Genomic DNA, 21,474 nt, shown 5'->3' on the forward strand with positions numbered 1-21,474 from the left:
TACACCGGGGCCACCCAAGCCTCCCGCTGCCACCGCCGCCCCAGGGCAGACATTTGGAACTTCAGCTGACTCCCACAGAAAAGTCACCGCATCATTGCCGGCTGCCACCATGCTGTGATTAGTTAATCACTAAGTGCATGGGGCTTTTAATTAACTACCAGCCCTGCACGGGCAGCTGTTCCACAAACCACATCTGATCATGGCTCCCCCGTTCCGGGCTAATGGAACACTTCAATCACGCAATTGATGCTGCAGGGATGGCAGCTGCCAGTACTGCAGCCCTGATGGAAGCAGCCAGCCACAGGAAGGAGAAAAAAAGACAGCTTTCAGCTGGGGGACAGTTGGGTGTGTAAGGCTGAGGAGCAAGTCTGCACAAGATCTGTGAGTGTGCAGATGTGGCTGGGATGTTTATCTATATATTAGAAGTAATTCAACTCAAACAAATGTAAGGAAGAAAGAAATCTATAGGTGCCACATAACCAGTCATACTTCAGGCATGGCTGGATCCAGGGGTACAAGTGAAATTACCAGAGCAGATGGGGCCTGAAGCATCAGAAGAGCAGTACTTGCATCTTGGATGAGTCAGTTGAGCACAGAGAGCTCATATGAGGCATAGAAGAGATTATGATGTTGTCCCTTGTCCCAATAAGGACTTCCTTTGCTTCTCTCTAATTCAGTTATTTCTTCCCATCTCTGGACCTCCAAATAACTGTGGAGGGGCCCAGTGTTCACCCCCTCCCCCAACACAGCCACTTACGTGCACCAAAATACTAGCAGCTGGCCCTTCCCTGTGCCAGGCCGTTGTAAGGCCGATTCAATAATTCCTCACAGGAAGCTATGAGATACATCACATAGTTTTACCTCACTTCACAGATGAGGAAAGAGAGGCGCTAGAGGGTTTGGTGGTGGTGGTGGCTTTTTCACTTGTCAAAGATGCCAGGTGGCAGAGCCGGGATTCAGATCCCACTGGTCTGGCCCCTGAGTCCACTCTCCTGCCTGGAATGCTCCACTGGCCCTGCCAGAGGGCAGAGCAGCCCAGGCTGTCCTCAGCCTTTGCAGAGCTGCCATGGAGGAGATGCCTCTGGGATCATGAAATGGAGAAAGTACCTGCGGGAAGCTCTTCAGAGAGGGGCAAGTGTTAGCACCCTGAGGACCTCCCCAGCCCAGCTACCTGGAAAGGGCAGTGGATTCCAAGGCTGAGGGCTTGTTTAAAATCTTGTCCCTCCAGCATCCGACAGTGGGACCGCTGGGTCCCTCCATTAACCTCAGGCTCTTATCATGGTCAGACTGAAACTGCCCCCACTTGACCAAGTTGCCCAGCATCTGGGGTCAACCACCTCCTGCCCACCCGCTGGGCCAGGCCTCCAGGCTGGCTTTCCGTGAGAGGCAGGGAGTAGAGAGGAATGAGCTCTGAGCCGACCTTCTGGGGAGCAGGACAAGCCCTCCCAGAGCCCAAGCGAAAGCCCCAGGTCTTCCTTGTGACTCTTGCTTCCGTGCTGCCACGGAGGAGAAAGAGGGGAAGGCCATGGCCTGGACTAGGCTGAAGTCATTTCTACGCTATTCCCCCTGCATTGGGCCCCTGGGCCAGCCAGAGCCATTGTTCTGTGGGAATCAGCATTCCTATACCACTCCCATCTTTGGCCATCATACGCCCATTTATCTGTCCAGGTTGTATATTCATGGCTACCATTTATTAAGCACCTACTGTATGCCTGGCACAGTGCTAGCACTTTATTCAGATAGTTCATTGAATGCTCACAATTGCTTGAGTAGGAACTATGATCGGCCTTATTTTACAGAAGAGAAAACTTTAGACCAGAGAGGTTAAGTGACCCGCCCAAGGACACACACCTTTCACATGGTCGATTCCCCTCCAGAGCCTGTACTCTTAATCATGATACTATAACTATGACACTATCTTCTGCCCTGAGTTTCTGCAACTTTGCAAAATCCTTGTCTCTTGAGCTCCTTCCAACATCCCCATGAGCGAAGAAAGGCTGAGGTTAGCGCCATTTTGCAGATGAGGAAACCAAGGTCTGTGGAGAATCGGCCTCCCTGTGGTCATGTAATCAGGAAGCCTCAGGGAAGGGAAGGGACCCAGTCAATCCCCTGACACCCAGCCCTGCACCCTGCCCGCTGCCCAGCCCAGCCTCTCTGGGAATCCCTCGTCACAGGGGTCTCCTGATCCCTCCTAATCCTCTGGGGGAACCCCAGACCAGAGAGTCAGAGAACATTCCACGTGTTGCCAACCCCTCAGCCCTTCCCCTCTCTCCTCCCGGTGGCAGAGAGGTGGAGTGTGAGGGCCTCCAATAAGGCCTGGCAGGACCCTTAGCCTCAGTGAGCCCAGGAAGACCCCAGGGATCGACCCATTACTTAATGCAGGCCTGGAAGGAGGGTGGGCTTGGGGGTCAGACAGGTGTGAGCCCAGCTGCACCACACAGCAACTTCATGTCTTTGAATCTTGGGCTCCAAACCTATAAAATGGGTTAAGAATCCTTACTTATCCAGATCAAGGCTAGGAGGAGATAAATTTGTCTTTGTAACTTTGTAAAGTGTTTACTACCTAGTCTGGGGTCACAAACTCATGTGTCTTTAGGGGACAAGCGGGTCATGTAGGTGGATGAAGCTGGCCAGGTAGGGACTGTAGCAACAGAAGGCCTGTGCCCCATCTCAAGGGGGAAGGTGCCGGCCCAGTCATACCAGATCACCATTTATTAAACAGATCAGAGATCTGAATTTTTTTAATGAAATGTCCTGATTTCTAAAACACTTTGCCGGCTGAATAAGATACACCAGTGGACCAAATATCACATGCGCTGATTTGCAACTCCTGATGGAGTCCTAGTTGCTAGAAAAGCAAAGAGGCCAAACAGCAAGCCCAAGGTCACACAGCAGACGAGGCAGAGCCAGGAGAGCCTCGGCCGAGGCCTCTGGCTCCCTGATGAGCCCAGTCTCCCCAGCTCCACGCTGCTCAGCGTTTTAAGCACCTTCAGAGGCGTCCAGCCCAAGGTCTGCGCCCCTGGGAAGCAGTGGCCTCCTTGGAGCCCTGCAGAGCAAAGGAAGGACATTCCCGGGACAGAGGAGACTGCAGGGCTCTAAGTATGTAAATCACAGCACAGCCATCCTGAGGCCTAATTGAGACATTTGTTTGGAGTGTCCTCAGAAACTAGGGCAGATGTGGCGCTCTGAGAGAGCCACCCGCCCCAGCTGCCCTGCCAACACCGGGGACCGATGGCTGCTCTCTGGAACTTGGACCAGCCACGGGGAAGCCGGTTCTCACTAATAAGATTATATATTTTTTAAATGGCCCTTGTTTACTGCAAGGATACTGAGTATTAAAATGCCGGCAAAGAAAATGAAGTAAAAAAAGACAGCCCATCTCTACAGGAACCATGCAGAACCAGGCTGAAAACCCCCTGTGGATTTCGCCCCTAGGCATCCCCTAGCCTGAGCCCGGAAGGATGGAGTGTGTTCAAACCCATCGCAACACTCGAGGCCTCCTTGACTCTTGAGGGGGGCTGCTGCTTGAACCCTGTTTCTCAGACTCCTTTCTCTTGGAACCCCACGGTGCTCTCATGGGCTGGGGGTCAAGAGAACCAGGTTCCAGTCCTGGATGTACTTATTCCCAGCTGAGTGGACTTGAGTAAGTCACCTCCCCTTCTCTCTGTCTCAATTTCATCCTCTGTCCTTTGCACTGACATAACACCCAGCTCTGGTGAGGGTCCAATGAGGCAGAGGCTACAAACGGGCAACCCCAGGCCTGAGAAAGGCCACATGGGTTTTGTCCAATCAGCATTTCTTTTTAAGTTTGTTTCCAACTAATTTCACATAAACAGTTGGATTTTTGCCTTCTCTTTAAAAATCACAAGATCTGACCCCACGGGGCTGACATTCCCCCATGGCCACAATGGGCCATAGCTGAGGGACAGCTTGCCTGTTCCCCCCTCACCACTCACTCCCTACTGCCTATATCAGCCAGCTCCACTCCTTTATGTTACCTACTTCACACTTGAATTTGAGACCCCTGATTTAATGCAATAGATATGAAAATTCTTTGGAGGAAGTCTACAGATTCTGGGCTTCATTATCATTAGTGGAATTCCCGGGTCTCACTATTTGGCTTTGACCTTGGGCAGGTCTCTTGGTCTCTCTGGGCTCTGGGCTCCACCTCATCTGTGAAATGAGAGCGAGTACTACAGGGGTCCAAGGGCATTTCCAGTTCTGACCCTCGGAATGTCTCAGGGGTCCGGTCTTGCAATCTCGGCTCTTCAATTGCAGTCCAAGAACCTCTTGATTACCTAGGTTCTGCCGGAATATCTGTTAAAGGGAAGGAGGCAGAGAGGGAGGGAGGAAGCTGCTCAAGGCTCCCTGGGTACAGCCCACTGAGTTTCCATCTCTCTTAACCCAGCCCCCACCCACTGTCCCCAAGACAGAGCCAGGCTCTAAAGCCAGGAGGAGTGAGCCTAGGGATGGGCCAGCTGGGAGCAGGACTGCATGTTGGTTCTGCTGACAGAAAGCATGGAAAAACACCATCTTCCCCCGACCACACTTTCTATTTCTTCTTTCTTTTTTAACACCTTTATTGGAGTATAACTGTTTTACAATGGTGTGCTAGTTTCTGCTGTATAACAAAGTGAGTCAGCTATATGTATACATATATCCCCATATGCCCTCCCTCTTGCGTTTCCCTCCCACCCTTCTAGGTGGACACAAAACACGGAGCTGATCTCCCTGTGCTATGCGGCTGCTTCCCACTAGCTATCTGTTTTACATTTGGTAGTGTATATATGTCCATGCCACTCTCTCACTTCATCCCAGCTTCCCCTTCCCCCTCCCCATGTCCTCAGGTCCATTCTCTATGTCTGTGTCTTTATTCCTGTCCTGCCCCTAGGTTCTTCAGAACCATTTTTTTTTTTTTAGATTCCATATATATGTGTTAGCATACGGTATTTGTTTTTCTCTTTCTGACTTACTTCATTCCGTATGACAGACTCTAGGTCCCAGAGATAAACCCACACACACATGGTCACCTTATCTTTGACAAAGGAGGCAAGAATATACAAAGACAGCCTCTTCAATAAGTGGTGCTGGGAAAACTGGACAGCTACATGTAAAAGAATGAAATTAGAACACTCCCCAACACCATACACAAAAATCAACTCAAAATGGATTAAAGACTTTCTATTTCTTTTGCACCACTGCTCCTAATGTCTTTTTATTAAAACCTTAATGAACATCATGTCAATAACTTGTCTTGCAATTTGTTTCAATAAGTACTATTTGGTGGGGGGTAGGGGGAAGGCGTTGTTCTCCACTCCATCGCCAAATTCCCAAGCTTCATTTCTTTCATCCAACCCTCAACTCAATCCCAGGTCCAATCTGGACTTGGGATCCAGGCTTGCTGGCAACGGTGCTCTATTTGATGCTGTTTCTATATCTGCAGGTGTCTTCCTGCCTTTCTCCAGCTCAGCCTGCCCACTCTCCTCCCCACCTGCCCCTATTTCTGTACACATCACTTAGAGGTACCTGGCCCATCAGAAGCATTCACGAGCTGATTGTTGAGTGAATGAGCTTTCTAAAGCAACAGAACACCCCTGCACCTTCATACCCCGGTTCCAGACCAGTTCCCCACTCCCTGTCCCCAGGTCTCCACTCTTTAGACGCACAGAGTATTTCCTCCCCATACAACTCCGTGCTCTGGTCGATGCAGTTCCCTCCATCTGGAATGTAATTTTCCTATTGTCAAAATCCTCTGCCAGGGCTTCCCCGGTGGCGCAGTGGTTGAGAGTCCGCTCGCTGATGCAGGAGACGCGGGCTCGTGCCCCGGTCCGGGAAGATCCCACGTGCCGCAGAGCGGCTGGGCCCGTGAACCATGGCCGTTGAGCCTGCGCGTCCGGAGCCTGTGCTCCGCAACAGGAGAGGCCACAACAGTGAGACGCCCGCGTACTGCCAAAAAAAAAAAAAAAAAAATACTCTGCAAAATCCTTTAAGACCTACCTAGCTCTAATACTTCCTCGGTGGAGTTTTCTCTCAGCCCCCGAAGCGGACTTTACCATGCCCTCCCTTGTGCTCTCACAACACATTCTGTAATGTCACTACTGCACCATCTCCCCTGCATTAGCTGTTCGTATCACACAAAAGATTTTGATTGCAAGTAACAGGAAACACAACTCAGGCTGAGTTACACATTAAAAGTCTGAAAAGCTCAGACACTGGTTCAATTTTTCAGTGAGCCTCATGGCTCCGCCCTGCTCTTTGAATGGGGTTCATCCTCATGGTATCTTCCCTCCCTCATCAGAACAAAATGACCACCACCATTCCAGGCTTTACATCCAAATGCCCCACCATTCACAGAGAGTCTGTTTCCTCACATCTCTAGCAAAAGCTCCCCATTCCATGCTGATTGGGCCCCTACTGTGCCAATCACGGTAACCTGGGGAAGGCCGCATGTTGATTGGCTCAGACCAATCTGGTCCCTTCCCTCAAATTGGAGCCGTGTTTACTCACCCAAACTACAAGGGGCAGCAGTGGAAGGAGAATGGGGAGACACAACAGTGCCCACCAGGCTTTGTAAATGTCTCCCTAAGGAAACAACAAGCTCCATGAGGGCAGGGACTGACTCTGATTAATCTCTGGGTCCTCCTTCCTCAGTGCCCAGCACGGTGCTTGGCACCAGAGACACATGTGTAAACGTTCCTTGATTCGAACACCCTCCTGTCCCGTGAGATGATCCTCTGGGACCTGGGTGGCCTGGCCTCTGGTCTCTCAAAATGACAGTGATGGCTGTCAGATGACCTAGAGCACTAATACTTATGTTCACAAGAGTAGAGTTCTGCTACCCCAGTTTCAACCTCAGAATAGGGCTTCTGGAAACATGTGACCTCTACTGAAGATTCGGGGAAGAGAAACCTAGGATGAAGAAGCCTGAGATTAGGCGTCAGGTATTGTCCATTCACTCACCTGCTCATTCACTCACCTGCTCACTGTACTGATGCCTAGTTATCATTGCCTCCCCAGCCCACAGCCCCTGCTGAATGGGGACAGACTGTGTGACTGTACCCTGCCTGCTTCCACCCATCCTAACCATTCTTGATTGATTACAATAGATCATTTCATTGGTTTTCAGTGGAGTTGTACCATTCCCTCAGAGGTGTTTGGAAAATTGGGGAGACACGTCTTCTATTTTAGTGAGACCACACATTAAAATATTGACATACACCCAAAGGAAGACTATATTTTTTTAATTTCTCTTTTTTTGTTGTTGTTTGGAGGATTATAGTAATTTTTTTAAATATGTGTATTTTATTGCAAGATAGCAAAGGGGGTCTTCCAAAATGTGTTACGTAAAGTGTGCATTGACAGGGGACTTCTGCCTCCGGCTGAGTGAGAATATGGTAAATCCTCTCCCCAAAACACAATTATAAAGCTGGGCAAAATTGATCAAAACAACCATGCAGCACTCGACATCAACAACAATTGGAGCAGCACTTGTGCTTGGAAACTGGAAATGTGGGCAATAACAGTGAGAATCTATGGCATTCTAGCCGGAGGCGGCTCCCATTCCCCTCCTCCCAGTTCAGTCCGAAGGGAGGGTGCACCAAGGTGGGGCAGTTTCTCTGGTTTGGTTAAAGGGGGCTCACTGGATTTGGATCAGAGAGCAGCACCCACTCTTGGCAGCCTTGTTGGTTTAAGTGAAAATCTCCAAGTCAGAAAAGCAGGTAGGCCAACAACTCCACTGGACAAATGTTGCCGTTGTGTTTGGGCATATATATTTCTGGCCAAAGCTGCATGCATGCACCGCAGAAACTAGAAAGGACTCAATCAAGCCACAGGCTCCTGGCCAGCCCCGAGGCTGTGAATGTGTGTGAAGGAGACAAGAAAGAGCCCAGTAGAAAGCAAATGATAAGGACCGTGTGCAAATGGCCTGAATTTTGAATGTGCTCCTGGGATAGGCATCTTCTAAAATGGTTCCCAATGATCCTCACCTCTAGGATTACTGCCCTGTGTAATCCTTCCTTTGGATGTTATCTGGACATAGCAACTTGCTTCTAATAAATAGAACATGGCAGAAGTGATAGATGTCACTTCCAAGTTTAGGTTATAAAGGACTGACTTCTTTCTTGCTCTCATTCTCTCTTTAGTTCTTCTCCCTTGCTGTTCTGATGAAGCAAGCTGCCATGTTGTAAGCTTCCCTATGGAGAGGCACATGTCACAGAGAACTGAGGGTGGCCTTCTGCCAACAGCCAGCAAGGAAAGAACTCAGTTCAATGGACTGCAAGGAACCCAGTCCTGCCAACAACCAGATGAGGAGCTTTGAAGTACATCCTTTCCCAGTCAAGCCTTTTGGGCCAATCAACCTGGCCAGCAGCTTGATTTTAGCTTGAGTCAGAGGACCCAGCTAAAGCACACTCAAAATCCTGACCCAGAAAAACTGTGTGGTAGAAAATGCTTTTTTTTACATGATCTGTCATGTAGCAACATGATAACTGATACGGTTCCCCTACCCACACACAGACTAATCAGCAGAGGACAGATAATTGAGGTGTTTGAGCACAATCTCTGTCCAATCTGATATGCAGGTGTAGACACAGAGACAATGCTTAGGAAGCTAGACTTAAATATATAAACAAGAATATAAAAAATTTAATCAGAACTTCAGCAGCTACATACCATAGGGAAGACAGGATTCCCAGATTCCCAGACAGGGATTGTCTGATTCACAGAGCCTGAAGAAGTTACTTTAAAAATAAACAAATGAAAAAACAGTAACAATAAACCTTGAGGGCAGAGGGGTGAATCAGAAACCAAAGTTACTACTATATTTTTTAATGTCCAATTGTCAACGAAAAGAAATTACAAGTTATACAAAGAAACAGGAAAGTATGACACATACTCAGAAAAACAGCTGTCAATAGAAACTGTCTGAGTGTTCCCAGATGTTGAATTGAAAGACTTTAAATACCTATTAAAATATGGTCAAAGAACTAAAGTAAACTATGTTTTAAATTTTAAATGAAAGCATGACAACAATGAATCAAGAAAGAGAGATTCTGAATAAGGAGAAAGAAATTATTTTTCAAAAGGGGATATTCTGGGCTTGAACAGTACAATTGAAATGAACATTATACTAGAAAGGCTCAACATCAGATTATATATGGTAGAGGAAAGAAGATTGAACCTGAAGATAGACTGATAGAGATTATCCAATCTGAAGAACAGAGAAGAGAATAATTGAAGAAAAATGAACAAAGCTTTAGAGACCAGAGGGACAGCATTAAACCTGCCAACAGATGTATAATGGGAGTCCAGAAATAGAGAGAAGGGCAGGAAAAAAATAATGGAAAAAATAATGGCCAACGTCTTCCAGAATTTAATGTATTTAAAGACATTAAATACATATCCAAAAAATTCAACAAATCTCAAGTGGGATAAATACAAAGAGATTCACACCTAGACTCATCATAGCAGACATTTGAAAGAGAAAAATCTGCAAGAGAAAAATGACTTATATGCAGGAGAGTAACAATATGATCAACAGCCGACTTCCCACATAAAACAACGAAAGGCAGAAGAGAATGAAATAACACATCAAAGTGCTGAAAAAAATGGTTAACCAAAAATTCTATTATCCAGCAAATTTTTCTTCAGAAATGAAGGCAAAAATAAAAGCATTTCTACATACACAAAGACTAAAGAATTCATTGCTAAAATCCTGCAAATATATTGTAAAACAAATGAAGCCAGATACAAAAGACTACATGTGTATGATTCTATTTATAGAAAACTCCAACAGACAAAAGAAATCTATGAAATTAGAAGTCAGAGTACTGCTTACCTTTGGAGGGAGGTAGTGACTAGCAGGGGCCATAAGGGGGAATTTCTGGAGCATTAGTTACTTGTGATTCTGGCACACTTCTGCATATAGTTTCCATCAATAAAAAGAAAAAAGGAAGCTTGATCATATCACTCCCTCCCTTATGTTTGATTCCCTTTATTGTTTTCCCTTTGCTTCCCTTTCCTTCCCAGTCTCAGCAAACCTGTGATCTCCAAGGTGCTCTCTGGTCCAGCCTCTGCCCACCTCTCCAGCATCATTTCTCATTACCGAGTACACTAGCCACCTTGGCCTTCTGCTATTCCTCAAGTGTTCCCTGCTTCCATCCTGCCACAGGGCCTTTGCACATGCTTGTCCCCCTGGTCCAGAGCCCCATTGAGACCAGCTTACCCTTTAACTCCAGCCACTCCCCAAGTGAGATCTACTCATTACCCATCCAAGTCTAGTTCTTTTGTTTTGTTTAGTTCTTAGGATTATATTCCTTTCCTTCAGAGCACTCATCTTCATTTGTCATTATGGATTCACAGGGTAATTATTTGACTGCTGTTTTGTCTTTCCCACTAGTCCATAAGTTTTAGAAGGTCTGACTATGTTTTCATCTTGTGTTGTATCTCCAGCACCATGTCTGGCACATAGTAGGCATCTGATAACTATCTGTTCAATGACTATAAAACTAATTAAGGCTATACAAATCTTCATTCTAATTAGAGCACATTGTGGAAAGCCTACCAGACTAAGAAATTTTAGATTTTTTTTTATAAGCTACAAGGAGTCATTGAAGGTTTTGGAGAAGAGGAGATATGTGAGCTGAGCTTTGTTTTAATAAGATCTCTGTAGAAATGGAGGTGGAGAGCCCATAAAGGAGGCTGTGGCAGAGTCCAAGTGATGGACAGTGCCTAAAGAGGGACAGTGGCCATGAGGGGAAACCAGTGTCTTGCTCCACTCTGACCCCCATGCACAGCCTGACAGTGACCTCACAATCACCCTCTGGATCTCCTACCCTTGAAGGTTAATATCCCGGCTCTGGCCTAACGCTGCCCTTTATGTTCACATTTATGTTCACATCTAGGGGACAAAACCCTACCATCTGAGTCATCCAGGCCAGCAACCAGAGGCAGAGGGTTCAACAAAGCAAGCGTGTGCCACCTTTCCGCCCAAGGCATGACCAAGGCTCCATGAAGACAGAGCAATCAGAGGACTTGAAGGATTCCCTGCCCACAGAGAGGAAGCATGTGTGGAGGACGGCCGAGGAGAGGCAGATGTCAGACCTCGCGCGGGTGTTGGAGTGGCTGGAGCGGAGGCAGGGGAAGAAGAAGCAAGCTCTCCAGGTGTGTACTTACTGTCAAAGAAAACCTGCAGGGAAGGCTTCATTCGAGACTACTACTGCATGATGTGATGGGGTGAGGGGAGGGTTTGCAGCACTGGGGTGAGCCAGTAGAAAAGCACCGGAGGACATGGGGAGAGATTGTCACTGTGATCGGGCCACCCTTGTGGGCTAATTATCCCTATGTAGTTAGGCTCCTACCCTCCCACAGAGACTGGGAGGTGGGAATGCTATCCTTCCTGATGATTGCATTTCAAAGGGATGGCTCCCAAGCTCTGGAGAAAAACATTCCTGGATTATAAAGCTGGGCAAGAGGCTGGGAGAAGATTTACATCTCAGAGGGGCAGAGAAAGAATTTACAGGTGTAAATTGTCTAAAGGAATTGTTCTAGGAAAAGGGAGGTCAAGGTCCTAGAGTCAGGAAGAAACCTACCTAGTTTAGTCGAGGTGAAGAGACCTTAAAGCCATCTTGGTCAGTGTTGGAGAAGGGCTGAGAGGCAATAGCGTCTAGTGTCTTGATGATCTCAGAATGGGTCCTCCCACTGTCCCCAGGCACTTCCATATCCACATGATGGTCCCAGGGTCAGAGGGCATTCTCCACCTCCACTATCTCCACTGGGACTCCTGCTAACATACCTCTTCCTTTCTATCCTGCATTAGAACTAGTTGTAACCTCCTGTCTTAGTCCATTTGGGCTGCTACAACCAAATACCATAGACCAGGTGGTTTAGAAATAACAGACATTTCTTTCTTACAGATCAAGGTGCCAGCAGATTTGGTGTCTGATGAAGATCTGCTTCGTGGTTCATAGACGGCTGCCTCCTTGCTATATCCTGATAAAGAGGAAGAGTCAGGAGAGCTCTCTGGGGCCCTTTTTTAAGGCCCTAGTCCCATTTATGAGGGCTCCACCCTCATGACATAACAACCTCCTGAAGTCCCCACCTCCTGACACCATCACGTAAGGAGTTAGGATTTCAGCACAGGAATTTAGGGGGACACAAACATTCAGTCTGTGGCACCACCCTTTCCTCTTTCTCCAGGAACTATGACAACCAATTTTGCCCCAGTTTCCCCCAGAGTTCCCCTCTGGGCCCATCGTCTACACAAAATGAAGCCATGTCCTTGGAAAGTGGTCTCCTCTGCAGAGGATGCCACCTAATCTTCACTGCCCTGGCTCCCAGAGAAAAATGGGTGAAAACGGCATTACTAAGAACAATGATAACTTTTATTAAGTGTTTCCTGTGTGCCAGGCCCTGTGCTTACTGCAGTGAGTTGCCTGGTCAACTGCTCCCAGCAAGGCTACAAGGTAGGCACCGTTCTTACCACCAGCTGAAGGATAAGAAGCTGAGATGAAGAGGAATCATTTGCTTGAGCTCACAGAGCTAGTGAGGGGCCGAGCCAGGGCTCAACCTCAGATTTCTCCAGTTTCCAAGCTCGTGGGCTGTCAGGCCCACGCACCATCACCACCTCCCCTTCTCCTGCTTCACCCGGTTCAGTGGCCCCTGCCCTTCAGAGGAGCTCCTGTTCTGGTTATGTGCTTACTTGTCAATTATAGTCAGAGAGATCTGGAGTGCCAGTTCCATCAGATACGTGTAAACACACCTGACAAACGTATTTTACTCTAAGGCGTTAGTGATTTACCTACCCTCCCCCTTCCCCCCATTTTTGGGCCTCTCAGAACTCATTCGCAGAAATCAGTTCTATGATGAATATGTTTGATCCCATCTCTTCATACTAAGATTATATTCCTTTTTTATAAATTTTTATTGGAGTATAATTGATTTACAATGTTGTATTATTTCCAGGAGTACAGCAAAGTGAATCAGTTATACATATACATATATCCACTCTTTTTTTTAGATTCTTTTCCCATATTGGCCATTACAGAGTATTAACTAGAGTTCCCTGTGCTATATAGCAGGTTCCTATTAGTAATCTATTTTATATACAGTAGCATGTATATGTCAATCCCAATCTTCCAATTTATCCCTCCCCCACCCTTCCCCCCCGATAACCATAAGCTTGTTTTCTACATCTGTGACCCTACTTCGTTTTTGTAAAGTAAGTTCATTTGTACCATTTTTTTAGATTCCACATATAGGCGATATCATATGATATTTCTCATAAGATTATACTCTAATAATGTTTTCACAGCTTTACCTTATATGTGGCTTTTATTGTAAATAAGTTTGGACCCAGGGAGGGAACAATTTAATCTGAAAATACAGTTAAATCTTCAAGCATCATTACCCTCGCCAGAAACATTTGTATTTTGAAAGACGCTCCTGAGAGAGAGGGTGATGCTCCCGTGGCAGGTCTCGTATGGCAGGTGGCGGGGGACCCTTTAGTGAAGACGGTTGGAGGGGTGCTGTCCGCAGCCTCCTCTCCCTTCTCCTGGCAATCCAGGCTTTTCTCCACTTCAGCACGATTATGGAGCTACCCAGAGGGCTGTACCCCTTGTTATCCATTTGCCATCCATGAAGACCCCTGAAGTCTCAAAGTCTCAGCCACAGGGGCCACTGAATCGTGGCTATTGCAGTTTCCTCGGGTCTGTGGTATCACCACATCCATTCCACTCAGTTTCCTCCAAAAATGGGGGCTGGTAGCTACTCAGGTGACTCTTGAGGAGAGGCTGAGGGTTGAGAGGAGAAGGTGGGAGGTGGGTCACCCGCGGGGGAGCCGGCCTTAGTCTCTCTCTAATCACCCTGCAGCATCAGCCCTGGCAAAGCTCCAAACAAAACCCCGAAGTTGCGTAGCACCCCGTCCTTTGATGGCCTCAAGCAGGACCTTGGACAGCTTCCCTCCACACATCCAGATGGCTTATCCAAACCCTCCTTCCGCCCATACAGTGTGGCTAACATTCATGGAGGGCTTAACACTTCTGCGCAGTGATTCATGTATTTCCCACTATGACCCTATGCAGTAGGTTCTGCTATCCGTCCCCGTCCTCAGAGAGAGCCGTCCCTTGCCCAAGGTTGCTCAGACACTCAGCCCTAGAGCAGGATTGCAAGCCGGGCCGTCAGCCCTGGAGACCAGTCCCAGCCGTCACCCCATGACCCCGACACCCTACGGCACACCCGAAGAGGAGACCTAGATGATTCAGCTTCCCCACGATGCTCCAGCACCCCATGCGCACCCCTTAGACATGGGCCTGGATGTGCGTCTGTGGGCTCCTCCCCCGATGGGCCCTGCCGCTCCCTAATGAGCCTTACTCTTTCCCTGGGTGCTCCTGGTGGCAGCTTTCGGGCCAAGCACACGTGCTCTGAATGGACGTGCATGTGCCTGACCTTCCTTTCCCAGCAGGCAGACAGGAACACCCAGGGAAATAGAAAGGCAGGAGGCCTTGTGATCACAGCTCTGGGAGGACAAGACGGGGTGGGAGTGGGGCAAGGAGAGGAGGGGTTCTGGGCAGAGGGAGCAGCCCTGGCTGGGCTTGAAGACTGGAGGTCGCGGTAGGGAAGTGGCAGGGAGAGAGGCCATCTGAGGGCCAGAAGGAATACCTACCAGGCTGGGGCATGGGGCCCTCACGTGGAGGGCGATAGTGATGGATTTTGAGGTGGACAGGGACAGCCAGACCTGGGGTTGGAAGGCCATCCTGGGGGCGGTGTGATATGGACACCGGGTGCGTCAGGAGGCAGAGGGGCTGCGAGGGGGAAAGGGAGCGCCAGAGTGGGTGCAAAAGCTGGGTGGCACCTTCCACTCTGCAGGGTGCAGGGCTGGTCTGTGCCCAGTGGGTCAGCCACTGGGTTTTTCTCCCTGTTCTTTCAGAAGAACAAACCCAAGGTGGTGACGCTCTCTGCAGCACCTGTGAAGGAAGAAAAGAAAGCCAAAAATGTCCAGAAACAGCAGGGAGGGAACCACCAGGTGGCATTCTCTAAGCAGGTGACACAGCCCCACCACTGTCTCCACGTGAAGGAGGGGCACCCACTCTGCTCCTGCATGGGATCGGCTACTTTTTTTAAAATTTAAAGCTCTAAAATTCACTCCTGCCCCACACTAGCACCCAAATGGATCACCTGCCCCCTCCACCCATCCAGCCCCCACCCAACACTCTGCACACCCCGGTGGGAAGACTTGCACCCCTGTGGTAGAGTTCATTCTTCCCGGGTGCCACCTCCCTCCCCTAAATCACTCAGGAGTGCCACTGGAAAGAGGAGACCGCCAGCGAAGGCTGTGGTTTCCAAGGTCCCTCATGGCCTCCCTCTGAGCTATAGGGACAGAAGGGAGGCGCTGGTGAGCAGACACCAGTGTGCATCCCTGTCCCAGTGTCCCAGCACCCAGAGCAGGACTCTCCTTAGGCCCCCTCGCCTGCCTTTCAGCAAGCCCCTGAACTTGTTCCTTTCAGGAATGAAGGAGGCGGAGCCAGATCCCCGTTCTCTAGCCTGTAATGTCTCTCCAGCTCCCCTCCCAGGCCTCAGCGCAAAGCTCCAGAAAGGACGGGGAAGCCTCCGCCCTACACCGAAGGCTCTACGGAGTGGAAGCAAAGGGAAAACGCCTCAGCAGCATGACCCCGGGCAACTACCCCAAGGATGCGCCTAGAAATCTGGTAAGGGAAGCGCCTTGGTCCGGATGCCAGAACTGTCCTCAGAACTGTCCTCCTATCAGAGGGACCAGAAGCTCACAGCATCCTTAGGGCAGCACCATCCATGTCAACCCAACCTCTGTGGATGCAGGAGCCCCACGTGACTGTTTGGAGAATCACAGCGCAAGGGGGTGTGACCTGGACAGGAGGCGAGCGGATGTCAAGGCTCAGCTGGCACCAGGGTGTTCTCTTCTCAGGAAGCCAGTATAATGTCCCCCAGGTTCCTGAAGCCATTTTGGTGACATCAACCTCATGTCCAAATGATCTAATTAGTTTAGATACTGTGACAATGTCAAGGTGCTACAGAAGGAACCACACCTGCTGGCTTGAAATCTGCCAGGTGACGCTTGCACCCAAGAAGAGGTGGGCTTGGGTTATGCCAGATACCGATTGCCAAGACTGCCTGAGTTCAAATCCCAGCCCCACCAATAGATAACAATTGTATATGAGATGTTATATAATCCCAAGCCACTCCAACTCTGGGGTCTAGTTTTCACATCCATAAAATGAAACATAACATGACCTGCCTCACAGTATAGTTGTGGGTTGAGGCACAGAACATACTTAGCCTGATACAGAGTAGGTGCTCAATAAATGTTAGCAAATGGTTATTTCTAAGTAAACATTTTGCTAACATCCTCTGGTGGGCTGTGTTGGAAAAACAGATGCATTTATTGTGCCTGCCCCCTTGGGATGGAGGCGTATGGTAAAAAAGAAATCTGGAAGGGATTCCAATTAGCCCAAAGAAAGAGGAGCAACAGCCTTCAAGTAAGGGCTCGTTCTCCTGTACAAACTTCCCCCATTGTGCCCAAGAAAAGCTCTTTTTTTCTTTTTCATTGAAAAAGTCATTGTAACCAAACTGTAGTTACTTGCCACTAAGAATTAAATATGATTGGCTCTAAATGCAAGGCAGGATCCTGGACTGAATCCTAAATTAGGTCTTCAGTGGAAAAACTGGTGAGACCCAAAAAAGCTCTGTAATGTGCCCATGTTAACTGCTTGTTCCCTGCTTATGTAAGATGTTAACATTAGGGGAAACTGAGTGAAGGGTGTATAGGAACTCTCTGTACCATCTTTGCAACTCTTCTGTAAATCTTAAAGTACTCCAAAATAAAAAGTTTATTTAAAAAGTAGAAAGAGATTGACTTATGTCCTATGGGAAGCCCCACACCTTCCCCAAGTTTCCCGTCACTCTCAGTGTCCTGGTCCTGCTGGGACCCTGAGCATCTGTAGGTCTCACTTCCAGTGGCTGTTCCCTTCTCCCTGCTCTCTGCCAACCCAAACACAGAACACATTTCCTTCACTTCTCCCCAAACCTTTCACATGAAGCCTTTATGTATAAGCAGACTTTACTGAAGATTTCGGGCAGCAAAGGGAAATAATTACATCACAGACTTCACAGCAAACGTATTAGAAGTTGATTACAATCCCCTCTTGTTCTTCAAAGTCCTTGTCCCCTGCCACCAGGAGATTTCTCTGGCTACATTTCCTGCAGGGGTGGCCTCCAGATGTTTTCCTCAACCCCAAGCACCCAAGTCACAAGATTTAAGGAGGTGCCCTCTCTCAGGTGCCAACCCTGCACTTTCATGAGCCTGAGAGCAAGCACCTCCTTAAATTTTGTCCCCTGGGTACCTCGTTTGTCTCACTCTAGTCCTGGTTCTGCCCAGCGCTCCCTCTTCCCTCTTTCCTCTCCCCTCCATTCCATCCTCTGCCTTCCTTGCCCCGCACATTCCCATTGGCTTCTTACATCAAGGGATCACCTTGTTTCCTTTGTTTCACTGTCTCATTCCACGCTCAATGTAATCTATCAAGATATTTTCCTAAACAAAGGCAGTTCCTTCCCTAAGAGAAACTCTCATGCAAGTCGATTCATTTTTTTCATTTCACTGAACAAGGATGCCAGGCAGGCTGACTCACCAGCTATTTGGTCTTCTGCAGTTCCCCCTGCATCTGCCCAGCCCTGTCTCGCACAAAACCACCCTGTTGGAGAGCAGTCTTCCCTTTCCTAATGTAATACAACCAATGGCCACTGGGGGTCAGCAGGTGCTCACGCCCCTCAAGTGCAGCAGCTGTTCAGAGACATCCAGGAACCACCTGCGCATCCAGGTGTGGCACCCAGGACTGAGTCAGTGCTGAGCCTGGGCACAGCAAGGGGAACTTACTGTGAAGGCTGTCAGGAAGCCTGAAATGAGTGAGCAGGATCTGGTTTGGGAGTGCAGCCTCTAAGAAGCGCGTAGAGGCAGTTAAGGGCTAAAGCAGGAGTCTAAGAGGGGATAAGTGTAGATCAAGGAAAAGTACTCTAGACCAGAACATCTGTTTCTAACCTCCCTCAGCCCCACTCAACACCCAGATCATTAGCGTCATTTTCAAGAACCAGATCCCCTGTGTGTCCCAAGTTCCCTGTCGGAAGAGTAAGCTCTTTCCTCTCTCCACGTCATGGTTCTGTGTGACCTGGTGGGCATGACCATCGAACATTCCCCACCACCTTCGGGACTGGAATGTGACAGCTCAGCCTGTGCAATCACAACCACTCCTGCTCTTCTGTGTTTCCAGTGTTGTGATGGCCACAAAATCAGGATCTGCAAAACACTGTGAGCGCTCTGAACGAATGATATTAACTGTCCCTGGCTCCAGAGCACCGAAGCTAATAGGAACAACGGTGACAACACCCGTGTGGAATACTTTTGCTTTTCAGAGCAGACTGTTTCGCCTTTGTCACCTCACCTAATTTTCACAAAAACTCCCACTCACTCCCTTTAAACTGCTGAAATGCCCCTGGCCTTCCACTGATTACCATGTGGCACATTCAGGATGCCACAGCCTCTGCCACTCCCTTCTCCTCCATTGCCTCTCCCCCCTTGAGTTCCCTGAGCACGCTTTCTTCTACTTTCTTTCCTCTTTCACCACCCTGTCCTGGTCCCCTCTGAGGGCTCACCATACATGTTGACTCCTTGCCCCCCTCCCAGTACAGCCTCTAGTTCAGCCCAACCCAGACGCAAGGCAGCAAGAGATCCATATGGGGGCTTCCCTGGTGGCGCAGTGGTTGAGAGTCTGCCTGCCGATGCAGGGGTCCCGGGTTCGTGCCTCTGTCCGGGAAGATCCCACATGCCGTGGAGTGGCTGGGCCCGTGAGCCATGGCTGCTGAGCCTGCGCGTCCGGAGCCTGTGCTCCTCAACGAGAGAAGCCACAACAGTGAGAGGCCCGCGTACCGCAAAAAAAAAAAAAAAAAAAAGAGAGATCCATATGGCTAAGCTGAAGCTGCGGTCTTGGGTCACCTCACTTCTGTGAATAAAGGATGCAAAATATTCCCATTTGATGGGCTTCTTTCCCCTGCTTCATCTGATTCCATTAAGGCTTCTCTGACCCGCACATAATCTCCACTTAAATTTATTAACCTCGTATATTTCTAACTTGCTACTAACCAACCTTCCCTTCTTTCCCCCTTCCCAGACCTAAATTTCCCCTCTGAATTCCCCACTGATCAGTACTGCCATTCTCATCCCATTATACAAGTTTCCTGGCTGATTCTATCCAAAGGAGTGGCTTTAACCACTGTCTAGTGAATTCCAAATTCAAATCTCCAGACAGCCTTTTCTCCTGAGTTCCATCTACATGCCTGCTCCCAGTGTTAGCTTGGATGTCCCTCAGGCTCCGCAAACCCCCATGCCTCGCCTTCACAGGGGCCATCGCACGGGCTAGCACTGGCCCAGCACAGTGACCCAAGTCAGAAGTTGTCTCCCTCCACGACCCTTTATGACCCGTTACTGGGTCCTGGAGATTGTACCTCCCTCATACCTTTCATGCCTTTCACTTCCTCTCCACTTTAACTACTATTATTTAAGTTGAACCCCGACCCTAAGAACCTCCAATAGCTTTCCTCCTCTATGGCTACCAAACTGGCCTTTCTAATTTATTTGGGTCTTTATATTTAAAGGGAGTTTCTTAGAGGCAGCAGACGATTGGGCCTTGCATTACTTTCAATCCAGTCTGACAATTTCAATCTTCCCATTGGGATATTTAGACCATTTACACTGAATGTAATCATTGATATGGTTGAGTTTAAACCTATCACGTTGGTATTTGTTTCTAATTTATTCCATCTATTCTTTGCCCTCCCCGTCCTGTTTTTCTGCCTTCTTTTGGGCTGAGTAGTTTTTGTGATTCCATTTTATCTTCTTTGTTGGCTTGTGAACTATAACTCTTTGTTGTGCTATCTTAGTAGTTGCTTTAGGGCTGACAGGATTCATCTTTGACATATCACAGCCTCCCTTCACCTCATAGGCTGTATCACTCACGTAGAACATAAGGAACTTACAAGAGTATACTTCCATTTCTCCTCTCCCAACCCTCAGGCTATTGTTGCCATTCATTGTATTTCTCCATAAGTTATTATAAACCCCACAATACAGTGTTATTACTCTTGCTTTAAGCAAATATCTTTTAGAAAGACTTCAGTGTTTATCCATAGTTAACATCTCTAGTGCTCTTCATTGCTTCACACAGGTCCAGCTTTCTGCCTGGAGTCATTTCCTTCTGCCTAAAGGTCTTCCTTCAACAATTCTTATGGTGTGGGCTTGTTGGTGACAAATTCCTTCAGCTTTTATATATCTGAAAAGGTCTTTATTTCACTTTTGTTTCTGAAAGGTACTTTTGCTGAGTGTAGAATTCTAGACTGACAAGCTTTTTTCTTCAATGCTTTAAAGTTGTGCTCTGCCTTCTAGCTTGCATTGTCACCAGTGAGAAGTTGGCTGTCATCTTTATTTATGTGTTCCCTGTAACGTATCTTTTTCCTCTGACTTCTTTGGAAGTTTTCAAGCATCTTGATTATGATGTGTCTTGAGGTCATTTGCTTCATGTTTCTTGTGTTTGTGTCTGGGGTTTGTTGAGATTCTTGCTTTATAGTTTCCATCATATTTGGAAAATTTTGGACCATTATTTATTCAAATATATTTTCACTCCTCCACTCTCCTCCTCTCCTCAGGCACCACAATTACACATATTTGAAGTTCTGCAGCTCAGTAGGGTTTTTCCCCAGTCTTTTCTCTCTGTGTTTCATTTTGTATAGTGTCTGTCGCTATGTCTTCAAATTCACTGATTTTTCCTTCTACCATATCTACTCTGCTATTAATCCCACCCAATGTATTTTTCATACTAGACATTGTAGTTTTCATGTCTAGAATTTCAATTTGGGTCATTTTCAACCTTCTGTGTCTCGCCTTAGCATGCTCAAGCTTTGTTGAACATACAGAGCTATACAGTTATAATAGCTGTTTTAGTGTTCTTGTCTACCAGTTCTATCTATGTAGTTTCCTCTCCTGCATAACTAGTATTCAGCTGAGAGAAGCTTCTGCAGATCTCTGCAGCTCTCCATGCAGTTTTCTCCTGTTACTCTGCCCTGTGAATTCTAGCTTCCTTGGCCCATTTAAATTGTCTATTCTCTCTCCCCAACTCAGGGAAACTGCTAGATACTATCTAGGTTTTCCCCTCCCTGTGCTGCAACCTGGAAGCATCTCCCAGCTCTCAGCTGGGGCTCCCATGGGACTCACCTCTTCCTTTTCTCAAGGGCCACTGCCCTGAGTTGCCTGTTGTCCAATGTCTGAAAAAGCCTGTTTCATGTATCAGGCCCCACTTTATAGCTGCTTAAGATGGAAGGATAAATCCAGTCCCTGTTACCCTATCTTGGCTGAAAGCAGAAGTCTCACATTGGCTTTTCCAAAGCACAAATCTGATCGAGTGC

At 47.9% G+C, this 21,474-nt stretch overlaps 1 protein-coding gene across 7 annotated transcripts in view; it reads left to right on the forward strand.

Annotated features, from left to right (window-relative positions):
• C19H16orf78 (chromosome 19 C16orf78 homolog) overlaps positions 1–21,474 on the forward strand; it is a 44,901-nt gene that overhangs the window by 16,696 nt on the left and 6,731 nt on the right. Inside the window, exons 1-4 of one of the 7 annotated variants that reach the window (XR_009560113.1) lie at positions 11,021–11,160; positions 11,913–12,461; positions 14,924–15,037; positions 15,501–16,858. Coding sequence is in view for 1 of the 7 variants with exons in the window: in XM_030833074.2 (XP_030688934.2) it covers positions 11,008–11,160; positions 14,924–15,037; positions 15,567–15,697 (398 nt within the window). In the remaining 6 variants the exon portion in view is untranslated. Of the gene's footprint in view, positions 1–10,901; positions 11,161–11,912; positions 16,859–21,474 lie in introns of those variants that run through there. The other 6 variants (XR_009560115.1, XM_030833074.2, XR_009560111.1 and 3 more) reach the window with 6 other exon arrangements.

Source organism: Globicephala melas, chromosome 19 (assembly GCF_963455315.2).
Source record: "Globicephala melas chromosome 19, mGloMel1.2, whole genome shotgun sequence".
In the NCBI taxonomy this organism is placed as follows: domain Eukaryota; kingdom Metazoa; phylum Chordata; class Mammalia; order Artiodactyla; family Delphinidae; genus Globicephala; species Globicephala melas.